Below are 18,135 nucleotides of genomic sequence, written 5' to 3' on the forward strand. Positions count from 1 at the left end.
CGGGCGCGCTATATGTACGGCTGTGCGCCTGTCCGGGACACGAGAGACAGACACGCTCAAACGGAGGAGAGAAGCAACAGCGATCGGCAGCAGCAGCGACACTTGGAGGGGTTTTTTTTTTTGTTCTTCTTTTACGCACAGAGTCTTTCGGCACTGAACTGCAAGACGCAGCGGAAACCCAGATCACTTTATTCCAGAGCCGTGTGGTGGGAAAGTTTTGGGAGAAATGCAGCCGTGGTACCAGCACCTGATCAGCCTGCTGTTCGTCTTCAGCAGCCTGCAGGTTCACCAGCTGACGGAGGGCTGCTCATGCGCCCTGACGCACCCGCAGGACGCATTCTGCAACTCCGACATAGGTGAGCCAACGCTCCCACAGAGACGATCACTCATTATAAAGGCAATCGTTTAATTCATTAATTAATTTTTATTTCTTTATGAGCGTATTGAGCAGGATTTTAAACCCGCAAGGACGCGGCTTCTCAACTACATACCGCGTCTCCCTCCGGCAAGCGATCACTACTTATTTATAAGCTATACGTCCTGTAACGTAGAAGACGTGGGTCTATTTTGTTTTGGGTCACCCGAGGACATCAACACGGTGCATCATGCGCAATTAATACACGAGGAAAGTGATCTGCTTCAAACTCATCATTATCCTCCTGACTCAGTGTCTCAGATTGCTGGAGATAGATTGTATGGAAATTGTTGCGCGTAATATCGAGCAAATTGTTAGTTTTTGTGCGTTGGTGGCTACTGTTTCGCCTCACAGCAGAAGATCCCTGGGGGAATTCTGGATTTTGTGTGCTTCGACCTGGTATCAGCAGGATAGAATATCAATGGATGCAGTTTGGGTTTTTTTTTTGTGTGTCCATTTTAGGATCGACTTCCAGTTTCAAATATGCAGTTCTGTGCTTCCACGAACTCCGTTTGAGGCCTGCGAACCGGCACCAGTTGATAATGAGACCCACAGCCAGCGTGCATATTTCAAAATCCCGCTTATTTGTGTGCATGCTCTGGTATTTCAGTGTTCCAACAGCCTGGCCTCCGCTGAGTTTATGCAGCATGTTGCTGCTGCGCCTGCTTCTCCAACTCCCCATAATAATATTAACTCGGGGTCTTTATGAGACCGTTTTTGGAAAACACTGGCTAAAACCTGAGGCTTCTGGGACCTGTGGAGGGGAGCGTGTGTTTTATTTAGGGGTTTGCAGGTGGTGTGGTATTATTTTTAAGCAGAGATTTCTTTTGTGTATCATTTGACCGCAAAACGTCAACACACACAATCAAACAATCTCTCAGTCGAAGCTGAGCACACACACACTGAAACGCCCTCCTGCCATGCGTGCATGCATGGACTCTCACTCCTCCTGTGGAGGGAAGCGCCCCCCCCCCCCCCCAAGACACTGTACACACAAACCTGACGTCACATTTAATGACACTGCCTTACCACTGCTCACCGCGAGAGGCCGATAGTGATGACGTAACATGTGTTGTTGCAAAATCACAATCAAATCTGTTCAGATTTGATGCTTTGTTTTGGGCACATGGCCCAAAAAAAGATATCTATCCTGAGAAGTTTCATTGTATTCTTGAGAAATACTGTGGAGAACCATAATTCTTTGTTGAATTACGCCGGGCTTGACTTGTGCACAGCCTGGCTACGTTTGACCTTTAGAGGTTAAACGAGATGCAACATGTTGGATTGGAGGCCTTATGAGATGCCCTGCACGTCTTTTGTTGGCGGGTTACCAGTTAATCGTGAACAGATTCTACCTCATATCCAGCTTCACTTTTCAGGATTTGGATTCCATTTAAAAAAAAAAAAAAAAAAATAGGTTGTTGACTGATGTTAAGCTCGTCCTGCTTTGACCTTTGTTGTGAATAAAACGAGATTTAGCATGCTTATTTGGAGAGCTTTAGCATAGCTCATGCATGACTTTTGTTTGTTCAATTTTTAATCTGTATGCTATGCTAACTACTGTTGGTGGCTTGATGTTTACTACAGACAAATAAGAGTATCAAATACTGAGATTTTAATAGTAGGACCGTTAAATTATCTAAACATGGACAATCTTTCCACTCTTCTCTGTCGAACAACAGTGTTGACACGATGTTGCTTCTGAGATGTTGCCTCATTTGCATTTTCTCTTTTCAAGACTCATGTGTGTCATAACCACTCTGCAGCTTTTTGCGGTTGTCAAAAAAACCAAAAACCAAAAGGAGGAATCTTTGCCCAAATTTGGACACGGCCAGCGTGTCCTCGAAGGTTTTAGTCTCTTTGCTTTGGTAAATCCAATGCAGTGTAGGTTAATTTTAAGCTTTTGAGGACCTGAGTTTTTTAATAGAGAAGGTTGATGAAATAGGATACAGTTACTTTGGGATTGCAGGCCCAAAATGGCCAGTGCGCACACACACACACACACACACACACACACACACACACACACACACACACACACACACACACACACACACACACACACACACACACACACACACACACACACACACACACACACACACACACACACACACACACACACACACAACTGTTGCACTTTGGTAACCCCTGGTCATTACGCCTGTTGAGGCATCTTGGGCCAAGTGACCTGGTTGGAGCGGCTAAAAATGTCTCCTCTACAAAAACATGCAATACCTCACAGTTCCTCAGATCCTCAGATCATTCATGATTTTGGCCGAGTTCTCCGGCTTTCCAACGGAGAATCTGGGACTGATTTCAATGGGGGGGGGGGTAGTGATCAGTTGTGGGCGCTTGCAAATCCCTTTTTCAAGGTCCTGGCTAAGTTTGAAGTGTTCTTTGAATGCTTGCGGTCTCTCTCAGGTCCCGCTCCTTGTGAAGCGCTGGTTTGATGCACAGAGAGGTTGAGTATCATTGAGTGACTTTGGTCGAGTTTTCTGCAAAACAGACAGTCAATCATGTCGAGTTTCACCCAAAGACTGAATTATTTTCTCTCAGCTGAGCCTAAAAGCCACGCTTGTGCTTTCAATCGGGGAACCGGGGAATTGTGGAAAACAATGGCACACGGTGTTGAAATGCTAATGCAACAAGGGAGAAAGCCCTGTAACTCTCACCGTCTACATCAAAGGCACGAATCTTCCCAATTTAAGACCCGCGGTGGAGTTCAAAGCATTTTGCTCTTGTTTTCTTGGCCCTGACCCATAATCACCCGCAGGCACTCCACTGGATGAATCACAATTAGGCTAAAGAGTTGGAAATTGGGTTATTGCAGTGTGCCTTTCTTCACTTGACAAGATCTACATTGAAATGTTTTTAAGAGCATGAAGGCGTTCTGAGAACCGATGCTTTTGGTTTCTGGCTCCGATCTCATCACGTTGGTCAGTGAAACCTGCTACCTGAGCACCGACCCCCGCCGCCGGAGCGAGCGGCGCTTGTTTTTCCAAAGCGAGATTAGAGGCCCGGCTTTGACCCTGAAATTTAATATCACTTGGTGACGCCGCTCGCTCCAGAGCGCTCCGAGGTGAGGGGAACGGACCTTTACACACTCGCGCTGAGAACCAGGTTAGCTGCCGAGGATTAGCGTGATATGTTGTTTATGCCGAGTTTGGGAATCAGGCCACAGAAAGCCACTGACTCGACCCCGCTGTGGGAGATTTGTCAATAAGCGCAGCGGAGTAAGGTTTAGGGCGATGAGTGGCCCGGGGCCGTGTGGCGGCGTGATCCTATGTACCAGCACGTTCCCTGCTCGGAGTTATGTAGCGTTTGGTTACATCACTCCTCCTTCCAAGGGCTGATCTTGTCCCCCTGTCCTCCTCATTCCAGAGGTCAGCAGGCGAGAGGCGATAACCGAAGCCCGGACTCCTGATAGGAGATGCTTTATGTGATCAGATAGCCACAGTTTTCCTGAGAGTGAGTTTAAATTATGAGGAGATGATAAGGTCTGAATTCCGTACCAGTTTGGGACATCCGTCCTCTGAGACACGCGTATCAAATGTCCGGCCCAGCACCGCCTCTGGTTTGATGACGTACTGCTTCTACGAGGTTCAGTTTCACACAGCTCAACACTCATGAAAGGGCCATTACCAATAACTCTGCATTGGTGACGTTTAGACACTTTGACTCGGTGACCTTCATTAACCTTGCAGGTGGATTTTCATTTATTTTCCTGATTCAGAACGGTTTGTCCAACAAGCCTACCCAGAAAATCTAAAGGGCAGTGACCCACTGTAGCGCATGAGTCGGAGCTATAAACATGTAAAAGAGGCCAATGCAAAGCAGGTACGCTGGGATAATGTCAGGTCAGGTGAGCTGCTTCAGGTGTTCGCCAGAGTTCTCTGGGATACGCCCTCATTTAGAGAAAAGAGGCAGCGACGGCTCCTCTGTGAAGCTTTAAATACCGAGGCCAAAGCCCACGAAAAGGCACCAATTTCCGTGGAGACAAGTAGCATTTTTGAGGTCTGCTAGCCTGACAGTAGCATTTAAAAACAGCCGGTTGGGTTGAACGTTTCCCATGGCGTGATCCCAGAGGAGCCTGGGAGTTTTACTGGGACGCATCAGCTGAGCTGCCGGCACAATCCGGCCCAACATCAGTTAGAGGAAGATGCTTTATAATCTGGACGTTTTAGGAACTAAAAGCCACAAAATTCTGATGCCAACGCATCACAGATACTGTGAATAGAGGCCCTTTTACTGAAGAAACAGGAGTTCATTGAAACAGTAACTGTTGGAACACCACCTTGGGCCCCATTTACACTTTTGTTTTTGCATTTTTGTTTCAGAAAAGTTTTGCTTGTTTAGTTTAAATAGACGACAAAATCCCAGGAGAATATGGACGCCATTGTTATTGTCCTTCGACTCGTGCATGTGCAAAACAACTACTTACTACTGCCGTGTCGTGCATGCGCAGTAGTAGCCTTTCGGGAAAGTTGCATAATAGGGATTACGTGATGGTGATTAGCTGCACGCACGACACCGCCTGCCGTTATTCACAGTGTTGCCCCGTGGTGGACGTTGCGAGCTTTCTACTCCGGTGTTTTCCATCCGACGCCCGGGTCCTGCAGCACAGATCCAGTTTCAGTGTTTATTTTTGAGCGTGGTAGTGTGTCATCCTGAGAATTCCTCGTCCTCCCACTCGCCTCCTCAAGCCTGGACAACATTCTGCATACTAAAATCACAGTCACCGGTCTGCTGCTTTGCTTTCTATTTCTCTCGCTCTCTCTCTCACACACACACACACACTCACAAGCAACCCCGCTCTCCCCATGCCTGCAGTTTGCCACATTGTACGTAGGCTGAAATAAATTACATGCTCACCTTAAGATCGAGCATTTGCATTGACGCTTGTGTAATCTCCTGCTTCGGGGTGAGAGATACAGAGTGAGAAATGGATTCTTCCTCTTCCTTTTCTGTCAAACCCTAGTTACCTCTCTTATCACGAGAAAAAAAAAAAAGCCTCCCACTCTTGAAAATGTGTGTCAGATCCTCTGCAGAAGATGAATCCTTGTGCGTCACAGTGCTGGGCTGTAATTCCACATGTTTAGCAGAGTAAGAAGGAGACATAGATTTCAGTTTAGAGAGGCTGACAGATACTTCGAGCTCAACTATGTTTCACCGCTGAGCCATAACCTGCTTCAGGTCACCCCTCCGGTACCCTTAACCTTCACAGAAAATTGGCTTTTTTGAGGTTGAAGACGCCCTCTCATGGATTCATTTGTGATTTTATTCCTGACCTGGAGGTTCCGCTGCCGATTGTTTGAAGAGAAGTAGAAGACCCTGCTTACTTGCTACGAAACACAAATTCACAGAAAACTCAAAACTGTTGACATATTAACCAAATCTGGCATGTTGAATGGAGTTGTTCAGCTATATTAAGCATCTACAGACGTTTCTATGCGGTTCAACTTCAGGCCGTCAACGACACGGTTTCCAGTTAAGCCAAATCGACGCGAGCTCACACCTTGAAAGTGGGTTAAACAAACACTTTGTGAGGAAGACTTCTTGGACGCCAGCGGGCGGGAGTGCGGTTGTACGTAAATATAACTGCCGAGTGCAGCGGAGGTCGGGAGGTCACTGCCGGGGTGGGTGGGGTGACGCGGATCCTCCCATCTAAGAAGCAGCTGAGGCTTTTCACACAGTCCTCCGGGTGATGCCACCATCACTGGCCAATTAGTGGGCCAACAAGGAGGCTCCTATCTGGGTGTTGAACCGACTCCCCCCTTGGCCCTTCGAACGCCACCGGGGGGGTTGAAAGTGGGCTCCTCGGGGTGAGGCTTGAAAAGAACGGCGGCAGTGTATTTCCTTGTATCCGCACATTCCTGCGTAATGGAGCCGCCCTCCTGCTGTAATTGCAGCGGCGAGGGTCTGTCAAACGGCATTTGGGTGCGTTTAGCAGCGGTCGTAATTGCTCTCCCGGGTTCGTATCAGAAGGGTTGACAGATTAATGGATCAAATGTTCTGCGACACGCTCCTTGTGAGGGGTTGAAAAGCGGAGGGCAGGCGGGGGAACCTATTTATTCAGGCTGAAAGGACTGAGATGACCCGAGCTCGCCGTGGCGGGTTTTGTTCTTTCTTCGGTACGTTTAGTGAGTGACGGCACAGCGCTGGAGGTTCGGGACAAAAGCCCCTCGGAGCTCTGCAGAGGAGGCACGACGCCATTTGGAATGCACTTTAAAAGCTTCCACGCAATTTGTTTGAAGTTGCAAAGGAAAATTGACCAAGAGGCTCTTTGACGTGAAAATGTTATGAATGACAGGTAGAACCCGGATTATTCAAACGCATACTTCATCTCCACTCTGATACGAGCTCCAACCGCCTGGAGCCGAGATCTAAAGCGACATCTGAGGTTTCGACGTATAAAAGGCTGCAGATGCCTTTAAAAGCGGGAAAACGATTCTTAAACGAATGATTCCAGCGTGAGAGAAATGTTCCCAGGTGGGGTCGATTTTATATCTAAGTGTTCAAGAAAAAACAAACTGACAATATTAAAAGCACCATTGTCATTGGAGTAAATGTGATTATACATCTTTCAAATTTCTGTAAATTGTGAAAAAAATGCAAGCTTACCCGTTATCTGAGAAAATCTACCCTATAAATAGATACTGTTTGGAAAACTGAAATCCCAACATTTGCTTTTGGAGGACTTAGTTTCCACTGAAAATGTTACGCTTAATCCTGACTGGATGCGACTTGAAGACGCAAGTTCTTGAAAACGGGTGGAAAATGCACCTTTGCTGAAAAGCTGCTGCTGCGCTTGTAGTAAATAGATCGGCACATGTTCGAGTAACTGGACAGTAACAACTACGTTTGCCTCCAGTCCATATTCTCCTGGGACTTTGTAGTTTTATAGTTGAGTCTCCGTAACAATCCAACTTAGTCGTCTGCCCATATCAACGTCTGTGTACTTGCTATTGTTGATGTTTATAGCATATTGTTCTCTGCGTACGAGTGTCATTACAAAAAAAATGGCTCCCACTCGTGGCTGAACATGAAAACGACATCGTTTTCAGCGTAAACAGACGCAAATGAAAATGCAAGAACACTGCGTCTTCACTTGAAATGTTGTGTAAACGAGGCCTAAAAGTCCCGTACATCCCAAATAAGCTTGAAATATTTTCCCCTCATCGCTCTCCTGGACTGAAATAAAATGTTCCGAGGCATTTATATAAAACTCCCAGTTCAAATCGGGGGACGCCGTGTCCAAAATAAATGTGCGGCCGCCGCTTTTTGGGTGGCCGCGCCGCATCTGCTTCCTGTTTGACCTGTATTTTTAGCCCCACTGTCCTTTTTTGTGGGACGGCTACAGACCTGACTGAAGATGCCACATGACTCATTTTTCACCAGTAAAAAGGGATAAAAAGCTCTGGGTGGGTGAGCCCCTGAAGAATGTGGCGAGGAAATTCCACGGGGAGAAGATAACAAACACGGCCAGTGTTGGTTGTGTCTGGCGGCCCGCCGGGCTCTGGGCAGCAGGTGAACCTCTCCGGAGGTTATGCAGGGCCCGCAGGCCCGGGTTACGACTGCGCTCCGCGCTCACAATGAGCCCCCTCGCTCCCGACGGGAGGAGTGAAAGCAAATAAATCGCGAGTTTTCTCGCCTCGCCGACGTTTACGCGAGGCTCCCGATAAGATCTCCTGGAGCCCTGGTCCACCGTACAGAGAGACGCCTGTTTAAACAGACACACACGTGACTGTGTTATGGTGTTGGCTTTAATCGCCATGAATCAGCTCGGGGGGGGAGTCGCATTCCTACTGCGATTATCTGAGCGCTACATCGACACAAACGGAGGCTTAAAAAAATGCATATGCGATCACGTTTCTGGTCGTCACAAGCAGATTTAGGCTTTTTTTTTTATTATTCTTTTATTTAAACTCCAATTTCGGTATCAAACTCAAAAGTCTCTGGTGGTTTTTTTCTCTCCTGTGGCCTCCTTGCCAAACGGTGAAAATGCAGAAAATCGGATAAACGGATTAAGTGCGGTGCCAACCTGGTTCTGAAATGGTGTTTACTAATGCGTCCTACTGGCTGAGGGAGAGCGTTGTTTGATGGATCGGAAATGAAGGCTCAAGAGGAATGTGACCATCTCTCTTTTTCTTTTTTCTCTCCTCCGCAGTGATTCGCGCTAAAGTGGTGGGCAAGAAGCTTCTGAGGGACGGACCTTTTGGAACAATGCGCTACACGGTCAAGCAAATGAAGGTGAGAGAAGCCGAATCCGAAACTGTAAAAACAGCTATAGTGCTTTTGACATTTCATTGTATTTAGCAGCAGACCGTTTCATTGAAATTGGCTTTTTGTTGAGATTGGAGTAATTTTCAGTCGTAACAGTTTGTTTTTTGTGAAAATATAGACATTTGCATTATGTATACTCTGCAGCACAACAAAAAAAACTTACAAAAGTTAAATTTTTAAGGTTATTCGGGCTCTATTTTACTGGTCCGGTCCACCACTCTTATCTACTCAGACGTCAGGATTTCAGCGAAGCTAAACTCTGATATTATTGCAGACTAATATGAGCGGATGATACATAATCATTTAAATAATGAATCTATATTTGTATAGTACTGCTAATGTAACAAAATGCTGCCCAAAAATGGAAACCGTATACATATGAAAATGTGTGCATATGTGACCAGTTTACACCTGAATTAGTAAACATGATAGGTTGTTGGATATAAAGAATTTAAATGAAGGAAAAGTGAAAAGAGACAAATCATTAAGAAAGCCTTGGCATTCTCAATTCAATTACTTAATCCGTTAATCCACAACGAGGTCGACTTCAACCACACGAGGTGTAATAAATCAGTTATTGATCGCAATGTTTTGCTCACTTTGCAACTTCTTTATCCATCCAATCAACCATTTATCTTCTTGACGGCTTAAATCAACTTCAGACAGAGAGAAAGAGACACTCATTCATTCATTCATGGCCGTGAACAATTTAGAGGCACCGATTATACCGCTAACGCCGGGGTGTCAAACATAAGACCTGTGAAACCAAAGTCACTGATATCTCAAGAAATCTGTTAATAAATAAATAATTTTCTTCGAAATTTGTACAATTTGCTTGGTGGTTTGGCCGGATTGGAGCCTTATGTTTCAGTCATGAGACGCCTGTAAACTAGCATTAGCCTCAAAGCCATGATTTTGTAAAAACGTGCATGATGCAATCCCTTTTGGTTTTAGTTGGACATTTGACTATTTTAAAGCATAAAATCATTAGAATGAGCCAAATGTTGAGATTATAGTCTTTTCTTTGCCGGATTGTTTTGTATACTTGTGTAATTGTTTTGCATACTATACATCATGTATACATCATGTATACTCTGAACCACAATGAAGAATAATTTTAATATTTAAATCTAAAGGATATTAAGGCACCATTTCGATGAAATTTGACTATGTGACCCCTAAACTAAAATGAGCTCTTACACATGATTTTGGGAATAAACTAGTACACAGAGCTATCATGCAAACTCACAATTTTTTTATTTTTTTTAACCTGCCCCTTCATTATTGTTCCGTTTTTTTCTTTGGACCGTTATAAATCTAACTGACACTAAAGAGGCTGTTCGGTCACGCCGACGTCTCTCCGCCCCCTCAGCTGCTCTGCAATATCTGAAAAGCAGTTCGGAGATATTTATCCCGAAAGCCTGCTCTTCACTTCCTCTATATTCTTACATAATGCTGCATATTTCCGACAGATGCGGACATGGGCCCGCTGCTCAGACAGGAGCCAGGCCGGAGGATTAGCGAGCTTACAAGCGTTGCACCAAACTCCTCCTCGCTCCGAGTGTAAACATTTCATCAGAGTCGCACAACCGCATCCACAGTTTGGAACAAAAGCTTTAAGTGGCCTCTCGTTGAAGCGCCGAAAGGATTATCCTCTGGAATTAGATGTGGCCTTTGCACTTTCCTCGAGTTATTTTATTTGTATTACAGTTTGTGCTTTTCCTTTTCCGAAAGAATTCCCTCCAAAATTTCAACAAGTCCTGTGAGACGCATGCCTTTGGCTTTCCCAAAGCTTCAGTGTTTCTGGCTTAAGTAATGGTTTGTTCTGGGAGCGACACGTCTAAACAGGGATTTCCTGTTGTTCCCAGACAAATAAATTACACTTGGGGGGGGGGGGGGGGGGGGGGTGGTGGGGGTAAAAAAAGAAAACCCAAACACAGTTCTGAGAAGAAGAAAACATCGGCTCCAAGCTCCACATACCTGCTATGAGTGAATTGAGCTAATGTCCAGCGCCACAACAGCCTCAAAACCTATTACGCAACGTAACCATGTTATCTGTGATTTAGTTAAGAGCGGAGCCCGATACTTCTCCCTCGAGGCATTTCTGAGGAAGTGCCATCTGATAAAGCCAGCGCGTTCTTTTTATCCACGGTTATTTCTGAGAAGAGGTTGCAGCGAGTGCTTCCACGCTGAGATTTTTTTAATACGTTTTTTGTTTTTTTTTGTTCACTAAACTTCTTTCTCTTGTGTCCCACAGATGTACAAAGGATTCGACAAAATCCAGCATGTGCAGCACATTTACACGGACGCCTCGGAGAGTCTGTGCGGCGTCAAGTTCGACATCAACAAGTACCAGTACCTGATCACAGGTGAGCAGCCTCACTGATTTATGACTCTTCCTCCGTGCCCATTTAGGAGCTTTACGCAAAATATATAAAAAAAAAAAAAAGAAAGAAAGAAACTACTTATGCTGAATCCTTGACGTACAATCGCATAATTTAAATTAATTAGTAATCTGCCCCCGTTTGACTTTACAGGTAAAACCTGTAAACGTTTGCAGGCGCCATTGAAAGCTAACACGTCTGACAAATTTGAACATAGTTGAGAATTGTTTAAATGAGTTAAATAATGAAAACATATTTCCGTTGAAGAAAGGCTTTGCGTTTGAGTGACGTTTTGAAAATATTTACACGCAAACACTGAAAATTATCTAGTTTTCATGTTGGCCCACTGGTGGGTGCTGTTTATTTTTGTAAAAAAAAACAATGCCGAGTACGCGGACATTCCAGATGACCGGGATGGATTGCAGTTCCACCACTGATGCTACACATGATTATGACTGCTACACAGAGTGGAGGTGGTAACATAGCCTTTGCATATCATTTACGTATGGAGTATAAATTAGGCTCGAGTACTCGGTATGGGTAAGAAACTAAAAGTGATGTCGGTTCATCCCCGAAAATCATTTCTTATTCCACAGCAATCTGTTAAAATGACTTAGAAAATCAAATCCATTTCCACCATAGAGATGTTGTCAGGATTCTGCCCTTGTTCCCTGTCGGAGGCCTCTCCGAGTCCAAGTTTGTTTGGTGGAAATGACCCCCCCCCCCCCCCCCCCCTCCTCCTCCTCCTCCTCCTTCCCCCGAGAGACGTCTTCATTTGTCCTGTGACACGAACTTTCCCACTATTTATAACATGCCGTTTGCCACTGTGCAGTCGAGGCAGGAGCCTCTGCACTCGCTCCCCGTCGACTTCTCTGAGCAGAAAACCGACGTTTCTCGTCTCTCGCACAACAACTTGCAATTAGCCAACAGGAAGCGACCGGCGTTTTCCACCACGGGCATTTTACGAGTTGCCATTTCCAACGGAGGCGCAGTTTACCTTGGACCCCGCGGCGTTTGGTGTATATAGCTGTCGCTAAGTCCCGATCTGTAAATACTGTAACTCCCACCGGGCGGCGCATGCCAACGAGGCGCTGGCGTTGCCAGGCACCGGCGGGCTATGTTTACCCTCGTTTCGGGGCGCGAGTGACATCACCAGTGTGTTTCGCTGCTGTCAGGGCGTCTATAATAAGTCCTGAATATGATCGGGAACGCATTAGGGGCAATTTGGACGGCGAGATGAGCCGCCCGAACCCGCTTTGATCAAGCCCGGAGTGCCTCACCCCCCCCCACGATTAGTATTCTAGGCGCATGTCACACACTCAACACCATGTAATAAGCCTGTGAGTGACTCCAGTAATCTCAACGAGCGGATGCCGGCAGAGGGGGAGGTCCGGAGGGAGGTCTCGGACATACTAGTGAGCTGCCAAATTCCCACGTGGTGACAACACTATAGAGGAGTCACAAACCGGGATGTTCTTGAGGGCCGTAGACGTGCACCTGTCCCAGGGGGGGGGGGGTCGGCGAGCCGCAAATGACTCTGGGCCTAAAATAGACGTCTGCTTGACCTTCGGGGTATTCAGAAATGGGGGCGTCGGTTTAAAATGGGCTCAAGGTAAGGGATTGTCTTACCATACATAAACACGGCGGCCTGCCGGAACGGCGCGTTGGCAGCGTCCCGTGTTACATGGGGAGGATTATGAAATTAGATGAATAATGAAAGAGCATGCGCGCATTCGTGGCATGAGCGTGTCGCGCCGTATTACTTTCGGCGCAGCACTGATCAAGTGACTCCCCGTGACGTCTTGATTAGTGGCCCAGTGGCTTTCTTAAGGGTTTGCATTTTAGAGGATGCTCTCATCTACAGTGTGTGGTCTAAAAACAACAACAACAACAACAACAAAAAACTACATGGAATGTTGTGTGCCACTGTGTTTTATTTTAGTAGGCGTCATCCTGCCGAACTCATGAGATGTTAATTAAAATGGCTATTTTCAAGTTTTCGTGCTTGCAGGTGCAACTAAAACTTTACATTCTTTAGGGGTTGGAGCAAGTTTGTGTCTCACGTTCCGACAATTTAAAAAGAAAACAAAAACAGGACTTGTCCATTTCATTTGATAGAATGGGTGTCAATGTTGAAATGGGAGTTGTAGAATCCACCCGCTGCTACGGCCTTTTGAACGCGCTCCGCTTCACTCCTGCGTGAACTCTAATTTATACTCCAAACGCAAACTCTACGTGAAAGCTATGCGCTCACCTCCGCATAACTAAAATAAAGCAATTCAACAAACCACTTCTAAATCACTGCAGGTGTAAAAAAAACAACAAGATAAACCCTCAAACAACAGCCCACACAGCTGAATGTAAATTTGGAGCAAGAGAAAGAGCATTGTTTGCTCAGAGTAAAAACCCCAACATAGACATCAACATCATCTGCGTAAGTGTTTATCGTAACATTATTGCACATCATCTGTCTAACTGACAGAGCAGCTCTAATCTGTTGGCCATTAATAGAATTCCATTACCTGTAGTGTTCAAATGGCACTCAAAACAACAAATAACAGCTTATAGATGCATATTGTGACTGATCCCCTTCATTCCTTGCGTCTCACAGGGCGCGTGTACGACGGCAAGGTTTACACCGGACTCTGCAACTTCAACGAGCGGTGGGAGCGCCTGTCGCTGGCCCAGAAGAAAGGCATCAACCACCGGTACCAACTGGGCTGCAACTGCAGGGTGAGTGGAAACCTGCAGAAAGCTGCTCCTCTTTTTTCACAACAACAAAAAAAACCACACCAAAAACATACACCAAGCCCAGAATGGAACTACTTATTCACGGTGCAAAGGGTCAAATAAGGCTCCTCTTCCATGACTGCAAGCCAAGGAGTCGATAGTTTGTGGGGTTTTTTAAAATAAAGATTGAATTACGAGGTGATTTTTCCCCACTCTCATACATCGGGGATATTTAGCAGCGACTAAACAACTTTTACTACCATCACTGGGCGCTATTAAGTAACAGGTTTGGACGACGTTCAAGTCGTCATTCCTCATTTCGTACGACTTGAATATGGAGTTCGCCGCAGTGCAGCTGCTGTCCCCGCCTCGTAAAACGTCCTACTGTACGGCAGCGTTCGGGACATCTGCTAACGCCATCGGCCGCTATCAGCATAAGTGGATTAGCAGAGAGAACCAGAACCTGTAAACGGCGCCAATGGCGAACGGCCCAGAGGAAAAGCCATCGATCAACCGAGGCGCCAAAATCTTGAGCGCGTAAGCGTGAAGGGCATAAACGACGCGATCCTCAACACACTCGCGTTCCTTCGCGGACGATGATTTACTCCAGTGAATAGCAGGGAGTTGGGAGAATTATTCCCCGCGGGTCGATCGGAGCACTCCAACAAGCCTCCGAACCGCGGAGGACTGGATCTGCGGGCCCGGACGGACAAAAACAGCCGAAACGCGAAGTGAGCCCCTTTAACGTGCTCATTGAATCCGCCGCATTCACATCCAGATAAGTGCAGCTCTTCATGGAGGATGACTCAGTTTTGCCGTCGCCGAACGCGAGAGGTTTTTTTTTTTTTCGTTCGCCACCTCTGAGTGGTTTTGTGAACCTTCCTGTCGACGTTCATCATGACGGGTTTTTGAAGATGCGTTTTTTTTTTGTGTGTGTGCGAGCACCTGGAGGAGTGACGCACGGCGGAGGCTGAGAGCAACCTAATTGAACCCTTAAAGAAACTGGGGGGGGGGGGAAAGTGCGGCGCTTTAGAGAGGCCATCTAAAGCACAAAACGGAACGCCTGGGTGTTTTTGTTAATGATTTAAAAAGCTGTCTTTTTTTTTTTTTTTTACACCTGATCAGTTTGTGCTTTCAGTCATTCACTGAAGAAGTTTTAATTGAAGACAATTACTAGACGATTATATAGACGTTACACCATGTTCCTCATTTCTATTTTAGATAGTTGAAGAGTCTACTTTAAAGATCCAGGCTCTTATCTCTTGTACTTTCTTGATAATCGCTGCTCATTGAGTTAAACATGCTTTGGTCTTTGTCCAAAGTTTTACACAGGAGTGTCATTGAAGTCAAAGGAATATGGCTCTCGCCGACTTTAAGGGAAGTCTTTAAGAACAGAAAAGCAAATTTCGCCACAGCTCAAAAGACAAACTGAACTTAAATGCAAGAGAAAGAAAGTTGGAAAACAAATGTCAAATCACAATAATATCCTCTACTTGATTTATCACAATACTTTATATGAAATCATGCATTCATTTAGGAATCGTGCTTTTGCAGCAATGAATTATCGTGTTCCCTTTGCCATATTGGAGAACAGTTTTTTGGTAACCAGTCCAACAAAACATACAAGAGAGTGGATTAGAAGTTCTACATGTGCAAAGTCTCTGAACTCCAGTGAATATTTTCCCTCCAAATTTGATCATGTTTTTATTTGACCCTCCTCTCCAAAGTCGGTAATCCCCCAAACTATTTGTTTTATCGCATTAGATGAACAAGAAGGAAATCAGAATAGAAAGTAGCAGCTTTGTCTAAATCCAGTGGATTTCATTGGTGTCACATCAGGATCATTTAGATCTAATCATCAAGTTAATCTTCCATTTCCTGTTTCATTGAAATGGAGCGTCAAGCAGGTTTACCCTAAATGGTCTTTAAAATCCTGTGTTCAGCCTTCACCGCCAACAGACGGCCGACAAATACAAACTGTTTAAAACTTGTTTACGACCCAGTCTGCGGCTTCATCTCGGCTCGTGTCTCTCCCCCCCCCCCCTCCTCCAGATCAAGCCGTGCCACTACCTGCCCTGCTTCGTCACCTCCAAGAACGAGTGTCTATGGACGGACATGCTGTCCCACTTCGGCTACCCCGGCTACCAGTCCCGGCACTACGCCTGCATCCAGCAGAAGGAGGGCTACTGCAGCTGGTACCGGGGCCTGACGTCCCGCGACAAGACCACCATCAACACCACCGACCCCTGAATCCCGGCGCGCCCCGCCACCTCACCCACTGCCGCCACCCCCCTCCCCTCCCCCTCCCGACTCCGTCCCATCCATGATCACCAGTCCAGGACTCTTGAAACTCACTTGCCTGGGTGACCGAGAAAAAAAAGACAGAGAGAGAGAGAGAGCGAGAGAAAAGAGCAAATCCATTACAGTGCCTGTCCGTAGCACTTCTGAGAGAAAACAATACCTTTTTTGTCGTCTGTTGTCTCGCCCTCTGAGACAACGTCCCCACACTAATATCAAACAGCCCCGCGTCTCAGAGCTACAAAGGGGTGATAGAAAGGGGCCAATATTAAGTTTATCAAAGCTTCATTGACATGAGGCGTGATCTGTGGGGAAAACTCTTGGGGGGGAAAAAAAAATAAAAAATCAGAAAATGGTAGTTTCCCAGTAAAGTACACATCGATTGTGTTCAGTTTTGACTGTAACATTGGTCTTTACCAATGGTAGTATCTCCGCATCCCTGAATGTTTGCTGTTCAACTCGTTCCCCCCCCAAAACAGCAACCGTTTCTATTGAGCACTGTAGAATAAGAGAAAAAGAAAATGGCAGCGCCAATGTGGGGGGGGGGTACTGTTTTGTTTTTTTGCGCAGAGATAGTGATATTTTATTTTTTGCTGTACATAACATAAGCTACAGAAATCAACTCAGCTGAAACCTCTGTCATGCATTTATTTATACATCTATTGGATTACACGGTCGCCATGTGATTATATGTGCAGAAAACAACAACAACAAAAAAAAACATGTATAAAAGGACTAAACTGCATTGTAAAATCCAGCACCGCATGTTCAACCGTCCAGAATGAAGGACCAGCATCTGCACGTTAAATATTATGGTACTTTTTTATTTTTCTGCTTCGTCATATTCCCTCAGACTGGTACTCTTCACCAACCCGCTAAAACCGCAGCAGAGGTTTCAGAGAATGACATATTTTCTAAGTGTATATTCAATCTTTTGTATTTAACTGTTTGAAATGGAAATTATAAAATGCTCGTAACGTTATCGTCACTAAATTCATTCTATTCTCACCCGTTCCCACGCTATGGTATGTTATTATTTTTGTTTTTCCTTCAGTCCATTCCATTAACCGACACAGAGCGGCCGCGGATGGGGGAGCGGAACTCTTTCTCATTTACACTAATGGAACGTCACGAAAAGAAGCCAAAACGGAGGATACTTTTCTTCTAAATCTACATGAAGCTTGATCATTTGGCTCAGTTTTCATGGTTGTCTGACTTTATAAAATATCTGTGCCACTAAATTAGCTTCTTGATGTTTGACTCATTGGTACAACCATAAAAATTGAAATATTTTGTAGACAAAGGTTAAAAAGTACATTTAATTGAAAAAACGAGGTTTCGGAAGTCATAAATCCTCAAGAAATCACTTGAATAAGTGAATTTTCTCAAATGTATAATATATTGGGGAAAACAACAATTAATTTAACAAAAACTTTGGGAACTATTTCCAAGCTACAGAATTAAATTAGAAGGGGAAACACTGATCACCGGACTTAAAAAGCCAAATTAACATCCTTAAATCATACTTTTTTTTTTTTTTTTTTAGATAAATCTTGGATGAACATTCTTCAAACTGCCTCTAAGACATTGATAAGCACGTTTCGACAGTCGAGAAATGTCTTTTCCGTCTTCATGGGGCTCTCTCTCCTGCCGTGGCTCTTCTGTGTCGTTATTTCTGTGGTTCACGTTTGTGTAAATATACTGTCTGCTTAACACAGAAACACTCAGTCAAGTCTGATCCTTAAAGAAGAAGAGAAAAAAAAAAATCCTATTGAGGAAGCTGTGTACAGTCTGTGTGTAAACACCGATTCCTGAATTGTGTGGGTGGGGGTCGTTTCCTTGTAGGGGTTATAGAAATGTTTGACTTAATTTCTGTGTTTTTTATTTTTATAATAAAGATTTAATGAAAAACGGACCAGGGAAGGTCTCCGGTGCTTCTTTGTCTTGCGTGCGTGAGAGTGTGTCTTCTTTGCATTTTTTTTTTTTTTTTGTCCCCCTGCTGTATTCAAAGGAACAATAATA

The 18,135-nt window shown here is 45.2% G+C and overlaps 2 protein-coding genes across 2 annotated transcripts in view; one reads left to right on the forward strand and one right to left on the reverse strand.

Annotated features, from left to right (window-relative positions):
- syn3 (synapsin III) overlaps positions 1-18,135 on the reverse strand; it is a gene marked incomplete at both ends in the record, with an annotated part of 82,218 nt that overhangs the window by 32,965 nt on the left and 31,118 nt on the right. The window lies entirely within an intron of this gene.
- Positions 53-18,028, forward strand: LOC308146385 (metalloproteinase inhibitor 3). The gene is made up of 5 exons (XM_080518166.1): positions 53-356; positions 8,586-8,668; positions 10,959-11,070; positions 13,697-13,818; positions 15,868-18,028. Exons 1-5 carry the CDS (start codon positions 227-229, stop codon positions 16,063-16,065), a joined length of 645 nt encoding a protein of 214 aa, XP_080374292.1. The 5' UTR covers positions 53-226; the 3' UTR covers positions 16,066-18,028.

This window comes from Blennius ocellaris, assembly GCF_963422515.1.
Source record: "Blennius ocellaris genome assembly, chromosome: 22".
NCBI classification, from domain to species: Eukaryota; Metazoa; Chordata; class Actinopteri; order Blenniiformes; family Blenniidae; genus Blennius; species Blennius ocellaris.